The sequence below is a fragment of the Choristoneura fumiferana genome, chromosome 7 (assembly GCF_025370935.1).
Source record: "Choristoneura fumiferana chromosome 7, NRCan_CFum_1, whole genome shotgun sequence".
Taxonomy (NCBI): Eukaryota; Metazoa; Arthropoda; class Insecta; order Lepidoptera; family Tortricidae; genus Choristoneura; species Choristoneura fumiferana.
Window position 1 is genome coordinate 4,612,177 of NC_133478.1, and position 12,667 is coordinate 4,624,843.

Genomic DNA, 12,667 nt, shown 5'->3' on the forward strand with positions numbered 1-12,667 from the left:
CGTGATTTTTACTCTTTACGCTATTCACGTTCACACTAAAATGGCTGGACAGATTTTGATAGACTGGTACGTTAGATAGCAGGACGTCTGGAATAACTCAAACTACTTTTTGCAACCTTTTATTTTACTTAGAATGTATTTTGTGTTGTACGTGCGGTTCAAATCTTGCAAGGTAAATTTGACGCAACTCCATTAGTCCTATTGGCTTGAAATTTGGCATACTTATGTAAATCTGGTGACAATGACAATACAATAATCAAGTAATGACATCCTGGTGGTCCGGCCAGGATCGTCTCCGCAGGACGGAACTCTTCACAGTTTATGGCATCGACTTAAAATTTGGTACGAATAGGTAGTTTGGATGACGATGCAAGTACAGCCAAGAAAGAGCAGCCAGCAAAAAAGTTATATCAAAAATGAAATTTATTATAAAAATATTCTCAACTGCTAGGTTTAGAGGCATGAAAATTTGTGCGGGTTAATTTACGCAATGTTAATGAAATTCCTTTAAATATACCCTTGTGATGATGATGATGATTATGATGATGATGATCATCATATTACATGTCAAAGTTTGTCAATGTATTTATTAAAGAGTTTATTATACAACCACAAATTCACGATGTAACTTTTGAGAATTTCCAAGGATTTTTTCTGAAATCCTGGAATTACAATGGTCTACGCGGGAAAACCCACGGATAAAGACTAGTATAATTATAATCTTGTACTCAGTAAGCATTCAAAGCTATTTAACAAAATTTTCCCAACCCCCGAGGTATTATTTATTTATGCAGATATTTGCCCACCTTACTTTGAAAATTTCTGTCGCTGCATCCTTTACTAACCTATATTCCTACATTTAGAAGAAGATACTGAAAGCCAAGATATAATGAAACTTGCTATTCCTGAGGAAAAAGGTGGCAATAAGCAATATTGCCTTTTATTATACGCTATCTGCAACTGGAAAGTAATATTGCGAAGTTTTTTGCATTTTGCAACAGCCTGAGTGCACGGAAAAATACGGATCTCTGTCTTTAGCAAAAATTTGTTAACCATTACTACAGTCACATAATATACTAAGCGGCAAAAAGTGGCCCTCCAATGTACGCAGTAATAGGTAATTTTGTATGTCGAGTGGGCCAAATTTTGTGCCGCTGAGTATTATAAGTGCCTAAAGACAAAAGTCTTCAACCAATGTGTGTTGCCAGTGATGACCCTGTGGGTCAGAGACACGGTGCTTCGCTATAGGCCTTAAGAGAGGCCTTAAGAGGCGTGATTATATATATATATATATATATATATATATATATATATATATATATATATTTATATATTTATATATATATATATATATATATATATATATATATATATATATATATATAATCACGCCTCTTTCCCGTAGGGGCAGGCAGAGACCACTTCTTTCCACTTGCTACGATCCTTACATATATATAGGTTCAGAGTTGCTCAGCGAGCTATGGAGAGAGCAATGCTCGGGCCACGCTCAGGCTTTCTCTTCGGGATAGAATCAGAAATGAGAAGATACGTAGAAGAACGTGGCTTATCGACATTGCGAAGCGAATTGGCCATTTAAAGTGGCAATGGGCGAGCCTAATAGTACGGAGAACAGATAGATGACCGTTGTGGCCGAAAAGTTCTCGTATAGAGAGCGCGGATCGGCGTCTGACATCAGTAGCACAAAGTTCCACCCCAGTGGTTCAGTTTTCTCGAATGTATTTTACCTATGATTTATACTTGATTGGAGGGATGTATAATAATTCATGGCTTCGAGTGACGTCTGCCGCCTTGCCATCGGCATCGGCCACGTATAACGAAGAGGCGTGGTAGGACGCTCGGGCTCTCAAGCTATATAAAAATATGTTTGATAAAAGAAATATTTTTCACTTCACATGCTCGTAAAGTTCGTGTTTATGCTGAATCTAGGCGACATAAAATGACTTTTTATGCAGTACATAAAGTAAAATCTTCGTCTAAGACCAAGGCAATCAGGTGTCAACAGCCACAAACAAAAAAGTTTCTGTACATTTTTTAATAATTTATAATTTGTATAAAACTAAAAATCAGTCAAATAAATCAAAATAAATTAATAAAACTAAATATTTATAATTATATTAGCAATGCATGAAAAATAAAAGTTACCTAGTTCTTTCTTTTGACAGTGAAACGAAATATGACAAAGATGAAGCGCGTCAGAGTTTTGTAGTGGGGGCCCGTGACGTCACTCGATCCTTAAGTACTAAAAAAGTATACGTAAGTGTGACGTCATATAAAAAAAATGAAAAATATTTATTAAGTTAAAAGTACATGGTTCACGGTGTTCACGGTACAAAGGTTGGAATCTCCTAGTAAGTATAAAATACCTGTGTCAGGAGACCCCACTCTTCCATTAAAAAAAAAACTTCATCAATAGTTACAAACTAACTATACTATGTTGTACATACAAATATGTTTTATGAGTTACAACAATAACAAAAGTAGGGATACAAAATTGTGTGTGTGTGTGTGTGTGTGTGTGTGTGTGTGTGCGTGTATGTTTATGCGTGTGCTTGTATGTGTGTGTGTGTGTGTGTGTGTTTGTGAATAAGTAAGTACTTATAATTATGTGATATGATAGCTTAATACAGATACACAATTATTAAAGCCTTTTTACAAGGTAGCACTCGTAAAGGAAATATGTTTTTAACTTTATTAATCTTATTATAAAGACGTGCTGATAATACTCTAAATTGGGTTCTAGCAAAACGAGATTTACAGGGTGGGACACTGGCAACGTTGTGCTTTCTTCTACCAGTTATTAACTGTGTACTTTGAGAGCATTTAGCAGAAGAAATAATTTCCTCATTGAAAGAAGTCCCGAAAAATTTTAAAGTTCGTTGGTCGAATATCTATACGGTTTAAAGTACAGGACCTTAATACCGTAAGTTTGCTTTATTAAGGTTTTTCTGCTTAGCTGTACTTGCACCCCGCCCATACGCTGGAAACGTTGCAGCGCCGGACAAGTGTTCCGACAGCTGCCTTCAAAGACGGTCTTGCACGTACGTAGCCCATTCTGACAACTTTATTACCTACCAGTACAGATAGCCTAGAAGCCTGTCAATAGTTGTTTGAAATATGCCAAATGAATAGCGGTGCAAGACACTAAAATGATACTACATCTATGTTTTGTCTAAGATATTACTGATGTTTGTAAGATTTGTACTAACAATGTTAGGGTCTATAGATTTTTTCTATAAACTCTGAAACAGATCTTTTTTGTATTTTTGAGGTGGACCGCAGCGGTACCTATTACTTTAGGGTAGGCGAAGTTTTTTTTTTAAACAAATGCGTTACAAATTAATAAAAGCGACAGTTAGTAATATTGGTATACATTTTATTATTTGGTCTATGGTATATTCCTATCTATTCTTTAACTTTATCATATTATTATAATGCGAAAGTTACTCTGCTTGAATCGCTGAAACGATTTAGATAAAATTTGGTACCTACGTATATAGTTTGGGACACTGGAAAGGATATAGGATTAAAACAACCCCGAACGTTGCGTAGTTCCCGCGAAAGACCCATGAATGAATTCTTAGCAGATGTTGCGGGCAAAAGCCAGTTTTCTATATAAGTAATTTATATTTTTGTACTTTTGAGGCGGAATTTGGCAGGATCATTTTCGGGTGGGCAAAGTTTTTCTGTCGTAAGAAATACATTGAACTAGTTCTCTATAAAGAGGTGATTGCAATAAGAAATTTTTGATACCAATACGTACCGTTAGAAGTACTATCGGTGTACTAATAATAATTAAATAATAATCAATTATTAATTATAAAGTGAACTTGTTTTTTGTATCAAACACTTTTAGCATGCTCATTTATTAAAGCGGCCGAGCTCATTTATTAATTCGGGTAACAGTGGAGCAGCTGGCAACACAATTCGTCACGCACACTAGCATCCTTGCAAATTGTCTTACTCCGTTCTTACGCACACTACAATATTGAGTTGCCGCATTCACGAACCTTTTGTTTTTAGGTAGCGCGGTATCTAGTCGAGCGAGCGCGCGAGACCAATCATTCATCTAAGCCCCAAAGTTTAGAAACCATCTATATTTTCATGTTTACAGTAAAATACTTTCTTCACCGGGACCGCGAACGGTACAGTCCAAGAAAAGCGTTTTAGAAAAAGAGAGATAAAAAAGAAGATACGTATAAGTTCAATTTACAACAAAAAAAAAATCTTCGCTTCTATTTTCGGCTCTACATTCTATATACCTATTCATCTATACTTTCTTAATAATTTAAAGGATATAGAAAATATCAAATACCGTACAATATTGATTGTGAAAGTATACACCGTGGTTCGCAATTCAGTTTCCTCTAATTCACGTTCCCTCAACAACAGTATTTAGATTCTTATACATATAAATTGAAATGAATACGGTAGTGCTTTGGAGACTTTCATCTTTTCAAATATTTACGCGCCGGAGATACTGAAAATGACTAGTATGATTTTCGTTTCGAATTATCGATATTTTTATGGCAAGAAAAAGTTTGATGAACTGAAAGAAAAGCCAATAGAACAGTGTTTGATTGGATTCTCTGCCGTTTCGCACAATTACTTTTTCCCAAATGTTCCTGTTTCCCAAAAGGCAGCCTCGCTCGCCGCTCTCGCCCTTCGTTAGGTTTTTTTTTAATTTCAATCACGGAAATCGTAAGGCATGATAATCGGAAGACAATATAATGCTTCGGATTATCACGTCGTACATTATTGCGCGTACATTATTGGTTCCCTGCTAGTTAGGTACGGGGTGATAATGCACGACATGACAATTCGTGCACATAAGCACGGATACGGGTACGTTTGTTTTTATTTGCCTCAAAATATATATATTTTATTTGGTTTATTTGCGTTTGTGGGCAAATTGATATGGATCAATTTGCCCACATTGACACAACTTACATTTTGCTGTACCTAACATTTCATGACTTAGGTTTACAATAGCTTATCAACCTCGGGCAATTATGCGGACCCCCTTTTAGGTTCAGTCGGTGCCAACTTTTTACGAAGAACTTTCGAGCAAAGTTACCAGAAGTCATATTTTATGTACAAACCGTCCAAATTTAAATTATTTACCCACTCGGGAATTCTACGATTTTTTTACATTTAGTAAGTAAAACTAGAATATTTTATGTAGGCTTTATTTATTATTCTTTTGTACGCTCTTATTGCTATTGAAAGATTTTTATCTAACTAATAGAAATCATTTACTTACACACGATTATTAAAATATTAACAAACAAGTTATTACAAAAGAAAAGGAAAATAAAACTAAAACTTACTTATTCTAAGACTTAAAAGCTATATTTATCTACTAATATCACCCAGATTGCTACTATTGGACCGGGTGCCTATAAAGCTAGCTGCATTTGTTCGTTGTACAGCAATGCTGTGAAATGCACAAGCTTTTTTTTTATTAAAAATTTGAGCTTCGGGACCCCACGGCCCAAAAGTTTCAACAGAAAACTAAAGAACTTCTTGGGGGAAAAAAACAATATTAAGCCACTTTATTAGTGATATATATTAAATCATATATATCAGACTTCTAAAATGCATATTAACAGTACCTACATGAGTACGGTTGAAACGTCCAAAATTTCAACCGCTAATAACTACATTGATAGTAAGTACCTACACCTATCAATCATCATCATCCCAGCCTATATACGTCCCACTGCAGGGCACAGGCCTCCCCTCAGAATGAGAGGGCTTGGGCAGTAGTTCCCACGCGGGCCCAGTGCGGATTGGGAACTTCACACATACCATTGAATTGCTTCGCAGGTTTGTGCAGGTTTCCTCGCGATGTTTTCCTTCACCGTAAAGCTCGTGGTAAATTTCAAATGTAATTCCGCACATGAATTCCGAAAAACTCAGAGGTGCGAGCCGGGGTTTGAACCCACGACCCTCTGCTTGAGAGGCCATATGTCAAACCACTCGGCCACCACGGCTTCACTCGGCCACCACGGCTTGCATCTTACGTATGATCCACAATGAGCCAAGCGCGACTAACCAGTCTTTCGATTTCATCAATTGAAAGAGTCATGGATGTTAATTGAAATAAAAAAAGAATTAATAAAAAAAAATGCCATATCTTAAGTTATTTACACAAATTTCATCATCACGAAAGACGTCCACTGCTGGACATAGGCCTCCCCCAAGGCTCTCCAATCAGAACGGTCTTGTGCTTTCCGCATGCACCGCGATTCCTCGATTTTAACCAGGTCGTCACCCCATGTGATTGGATATTTCAGTAAAACAAAGTCTCGTAAGGATAGGTGGTTCAAGCCGCCGCCGGGAAAACGCTGGTATTTTTAACGGCTTCAAAAAAAGGAGTCGTGTTGTGTTGGGCGTTGATTTTTCATATATCCTGACAACCTAATCACAATACGATGTCATTACGTTTTTATGATTCATATATATTTATTCTCCTCGTTGGGTCAATTTAATTGGTGAGAATAGACGCATTGCAAAGTTAACCTTACGGTAAGTTATCGATTTGTCTCATGCGATAATCACCAATTGTCCTAGGTCACCATTAGTCATTATCAATGTTCTTGAATTTTCCTTGAAATAGAAAATTACATCATTACGCGAAATAGTAAGACTGCCCTTGAACTTAGTAAAAATGGCAGTTACAATTGATATTTATATATTTCTAGTCCATTGAAGCTAGTTAGGAAAGTCAAAATAATTACACTATTTCATTTGGCATTCGTTTATGCTCACAGCTTTGCTCGCTGAACTCATATTGTCGTCTTTTTTCCCTTTGTAACTTTTTAACGCAAGATATTTCTGATGAACAAAGGATATCTCGTTATTAAATGCACACGTACCATCTATCGAATCTTGGAAATCTAAAATGTTGATACAAATAATTGATTGTCACTCGATATTGTCACTATCAGCAGATGGCCTAGTGGTTAGGGAACCTGACTACGAAGCTTGAGGTCCCGGGTTCAATTCCCGTGTCGGGGCAGATATTTGTATGAAAAATACGAATGTTTGTTCTCGGGTCTTGGGTGTTTACTATGTATTTAAGTATGTATCTATCGATATAATTATATTTATCCGTTGCTTAGTACCGATAACACAAGCTTTGCTAAGCTTACTTTGGGACTAGGTCAATTGGTGTGAATTGTTCCGTGATATTTATTTATTTATTATTATTTATGTATGTGTATGTCACGTTGGTGAAAAAAAAGCCCAGTTCTAAATCCCTCCAGAGTGGTGCTAGAGTAGCAAGTGTCTGAAATATTTTAGTAAATATCTTACTGCTGTGAGAAAAGTGCCATGTTTCATAGTCTACAAATTATATTCTATTCGTAATGTCTTATGTAGATTAGTGTCTAAGTATACATATCTGTATAGCGGTCCGAGTGTTACCGACGGTGCTGGTTGAAAAATCAGCACTGGGGTGTTTAACGTTCAGCATTATGCTGAGCCAGTGTGCGATTCGCAACCGCAATCACACACTCTATCCATCGTGTTTTTGACCCCCGATGCAAAAAGAGGAGTGTTATAAGTTTTACCGCTATGTGTGTCTGTGTGTGTCTGTGGCACCGTAGCTCTTCAACGGGTGGACCGATTTGAATCCGGTTTCTTTTATTTGAAATCAAGTTTTCTAGCGATGGTTCTTAGACATGTTTCATCAAAATCGGTTTAGCCGTTTTTGATTGAACTTTGAAGTGACAAAGTCGGGGGTTTTCCAACTTTTTGTTGGTTAGGTTATCTATTTGTAATAATATTGTTGCGTCTTATGTAGTTTTGAATAAATGTAGGTATTTTATTTCTTTCAATAAACATGAATGATTTATTTATTATTTATTTAATTATTTGTCAACAAAAAATTACAGCATTACAGTATTCAAATTATACATAAAAACGCCAGCAAAAATAAAAATAAAAACGCCCGAAAAAAACGCTGCTTGAAAAGACAATTAAAAAGTAAAAAATAATTATGCGCTACCTAGCTGTTGCCCGCGACTTCATCTGCGAAGAATTCGTTTATCTCTATCCCGCGGGACTATGCTGATTTCCCGCAAAACTAGCCTAAGTTAATTTAGTATAAAGTATCTAGTAATATTTTTTTATCTAAGCGTTGTCGGTGTCGGGGACCGCTAAGGTTAATACTTTAAATAATACACATATTTAGTTTCATGTTAACCTTAGCGGTCCCCGACACCGACAACGCTTAGATAAAAAAATATTACTAGATACTTTATACTAAATTAACTTAGGCTAGTTTTGCGGGAAATCAGCATAGTCCCCGCGGGATAGAGATAAACGAATTCTTCGCAGATGAAGTCGCGGGCAACAGCTAGGTAGCGCATAATTATTTTTTACTTTTTAATTGTCTTTTCAAGCAGCGTTTTTTCGGGCGTTTTTATTTTTATTTTGCTGGCGTTTTTGAAGTCGGGGTTTTTTAAATTTTAAATTTAAGTTTTTATTTCATGTTTTTTAAACTTTGATATAAGTATATCTTTTTAAACTGTACTAGTGTGTTGGTTATCCTGGCTGCAGCATCAGCTCATCTTGTTGCCACCATTGCATTGTATGTAGAATCAAATACTGATCAAAAGGAATCATATACGACATATCTGCTATTATTTTTTCAAGAGTATACTGGTGTGCTGGATATCCTGGCTGTAACATCAGCTCGTCGTGTTGCCACCACTGCATTGTATGTAGAATCAATTACTGATCAAACGATTCCAAACACGACATATGTGCTATTATTTTTTATAGAGTGTACTAGTGTGCTGGATATCCTGGCTGCAGCATCAGCTCATTGTGTTGCCACCATTGCATTGTATGTAGAATAAAATACTGATCAAAACGAATCCAAACACGACATATCTGCTATTATTTTTTCAAGAGTATACTGGTGCTGAATATCCTGGCTGCAGCATCAGCTCGTCGTGTTGCCACCACTACATTGTATGTAGAAACAATTACTGATCAAAAACGAATCCAAACACGACATATCTGCTATTATTTTTTCAAGAGTATACTGGTGTGCTGGATATCCTGGCTGTAGCATCAGCTCGTCGTGTTGCCACCACTGCATTGTATGTAGAATCAATTACTGATCAAAACGAATCCAAACACGACATATCTGCTATTATTTTTTCAAGAGTATATTGGTGTGCTGGATATCCTGGCTGCAGCATCAGCTCATCTGTTGCCACCATTGCATTGTATGAAGAATCAAATACTGATCAAAAGGAATTAAACACGACATATCTGCTATTATTTTTTCAAGAGTATACTGGTGTGCTGAATATCCTGGCTGCAGCATCAGCTCGTCGTGTTGCCACCACTGCATTGTATGTAGAATCAATTACTGATCAAAACGAATCCAAACACGACATATGTGCTATTATTTTTTATAGATTGTACTATTGTGCTGGATATCCTGGCTGCAGCATCAGCTCATCCTGTTGCCACCATTGCATTGTTTGTAGAATCAAATACTGATCAAAACGAACCCAAACACGATATATCTGCTATAGTTTTATTAAGAGTGTACCTACTAGTGTTCTGGATATCCTGGCTGCAGCATCAGGCCGAGATTCCATAATCTTGCGTAGCTATATAGCATACATGGTGTTTCAAATTTTAGGTCCCAAATATGTTTGAAAGTAAAAAATATCCATTATGCATCTAAGATTCCTACCGCAGCGAACAAAAGATCTGATGATCTTGAAACGGCTGAACCGATTTTGATAAATCATGTCTAAGATCCATCGCTAGAAAACCAGCTTTCAAATAAAAAAAACCGCATTCAAATCGGTCCACCCGTTTAAGAGCTACGGTGCCACAGACAGACACACAGACACACAGACACACAGACACACAGACACACATAGCGGTCAAACTTATAACACCCCTCTTTTTCGTCGGGGGTTAAAAACAAGAAGACATATAAAAATCACAAAAAATACATAGAAAAAAAAAACTAATTAGGGATTTTTGAAAGTCGTCTTCGGCGCTACCCTAAAACGACGGACCACCACACCCTCCGGCCAGAAGTCGGAGCGCAGGAACATCTGCTAGTGCTTGACAGGCACTTGAAGTATAAATGAATGAATTTCGTGATCTGTGATAACTAGGTATTTCTTTACAGGGAAATGCAGTTTCCGAAGCATCTGAAGATAGCGGCTGGGTCCGCGGGGGCGGCCCTCTTCGGGATCTTATTTGGATGGGTCATGTTTCCTGCCATTCTTAAAGGACAACTGAAGAAGGTAGGTTATTAGGCATTGAAATAACCAAAAAAACCGGCCAAGAGCGTGTCGAACACGCCCAAGATAGGGTACCGTAGCCATTACGAAAAAAATCAAGTAATATTATGTGCGTTATAACACAATTAAAACACTAAGGTACTACAGTCTTAAAATCTGTTACCAGAAAAAGAGCGTATCTTCACGGTACTTACGTCCTTTTGTAGAGAAGCGCAGTTTTTCGGCAATAACTCAAAAACGGTATATCCGATCATGTTGAAATCAATTTTCGTTGAAAGTATTTATTAAGTGTTACCTTTCCATATTTTTTGCATATTTTTTGGACAAATGGTTTACAAGATAGGGGGGGGGGCACAATATTTGCTACTTTGGGAGCGATTATTTGTGGAAATCTTCACTTAATCAAAAAAGTTCTTTTGAGAAGCCTTACTATCTTTTCAAAAGAGCTGTCGAACTATGTGCCACATGTTGATGCGAGTTAAAAAAAAATCTTCAATTTCTGTTACGTGTATGGAGTGCCCCCCTATAAATATTTATTTTTGTAATTTAACTACAAAACTAAATAGCGGCTTTGACAAGACATCTGTACTCCAAATTTCATTGATACATCTTGTAGTTTTCGAGTAAAATGCCTGTGACATACGGACGGACACACAGACAGACAGACGGACTTGACGAAACTATAAGGGTTCCGTTTTTTCCATTTTGGCTCCGGAACCCTAAAAATGACCAAATAAGGGGAAAAGTAGGCAAATCACATATTCATCGACGACCAGAGAGTCCAGTGGTTAGAGCACCAGATTATGAAGCTTGAATTCCCGGAATCGATCACCAGTCGAAGTAGATATTTTTATGAAAACATTCTCGAGCCTTGGGTATTTAATATATATATCCATCCATAGTAATATTATAAATGCGAAAGTGTGTGTGTTTGTATGTTTGCCCGTCTTTCACGTCGAAACGGAGCGACGGATCGACGCGATTTTTGGCATAAAGATAGTCTATGGGCCCGAGAGTGACATAGGCTACTTTTTATCCCGTAAAAATGCACAGTTCCCGAGGGAACAGCGTGCGATAACCGAATTCCAGCTAGTTAGTTGGTTGATTGGTTCCTTTGCTCGTAGTTAAATTAAGTATTTATAGTAATTGGATTGACTTGAAATTTGATACAGATAATGTAGATGTACTAGTAGATAGAATGACGATGTAAACTTCCGCTAAACTCAAGAAAATGGCTATAATTTCCATCAAGTAAGTTTCTATCAGCTGAAATCTTATCGTTTTACACACTTGTTCACAATCACAATCAATTCAATTTTTGGGATTATAATGGCCCCATCGAACGATGCGATGATTCCGCCAATGTCGAGGTTGGATAAGACACTGCCAGTCGACTTTAGGTCGAGTACGGTAGAGCTGTCCGTGTTCGGTAGAATACCAGCCACAACCAATCTAAAACAAAAAGTAACCACCTGCCACCACTGAACAACCCATTACTTAACGTAACGCACAATCACAATCGTTTTCACTACTTATTTCTGTCCCACGTTGTAAGATGAGGGTAGAAAGAGAAGAATGAGATCACGAACGTCACAACGTTAAACAATATGGCCACAATAATAAATAACTGACAGGCACAGTTTAACGTTGGGGCGGTGACACTTTTACCCGGCCATTGCACGACACGTATGAGTGAGGTGCATCCATATGGAAACCTGCAACTTCCCTTTTAATTTCGACATCAAGGCTGTGTGTGGACTTTCGCCTAGCGCCCTGACTTGATTGTTTAATTTTTTCGTTTAAGATTCTATACACCACCTGTGAGGTGTTGCATTTGAAGACATACCTAGCTCATGCTTCCGTAATTATCTGGATTCATCATCATCATATCCTGGTCTATCCTGTACTGTTCATGTTGGCAAATAAACCAATCTTCTTTCTTTCTTTCAAATGCCGTGGCATTATGCTGAGTGGGGACCTATTTAGCGTCATGTATGTCTTTATCTGTTCTATGTTTGTTTCTATGTTTGTTTTATGGCGTTAAATAAATGTATTTTCTTTCTTTCTTTCTTTCATATCAGTCGTAGGTTTCCACCTGTTAGACTTAGGCCTCTCTCATAAACTTCCAGTTCCTTCGGTTGAAAGCGGCCTGCACCAACCGTGAACCGTTGCCTGATCTGTTCCTATTTCGGTCATGGTATGTTACGGTGTAGTGGGCAGAGACCTTAGCACTGACATAAAGGTGGTTCAGATCTGTTCACTCAAAAATGCGCGCCCCTCTACATTTTATAATTGTATTTTAAAACGTATCTGAACGACAAGTCTATGTGTGCGTAGCTCGAACGTCTCCTCAGTCGCAA

General features: G+C 37.3%; 1 protein-coding gene across 2 annotated transcripts in view; it reads left to right on the forward strand.

Annotated features, from left to right (window-relative positions):
* The first annotated feature begins 3,027 nt into the window (after positions 1-3,027).
* LOC141429554 (sensory neuron membrane protein 1-like) overlaps positions 3,028-12,667 on the forward strand; it is a 32,507-nt gene continuing 22,867 nt past the window's right edge. For both annotated transcript variants that reach the window (XM_074089907.1, XM_074089908.1), the window contains exons 1-2: positions 3,028-3,059; positions 10,193-10,310. In XM_074089907.1, the coding sequence (XP_073946008.1) occupies positions 10,197-10,310 (114 nt within the window). In that variant the 5' untranslated portion in view covers positions 3,028-3,059; positions 10,193-10,196. The remainder of the gene's footprint in view (positions 3,060-10,192; positions 10,311-12,667) is intronic.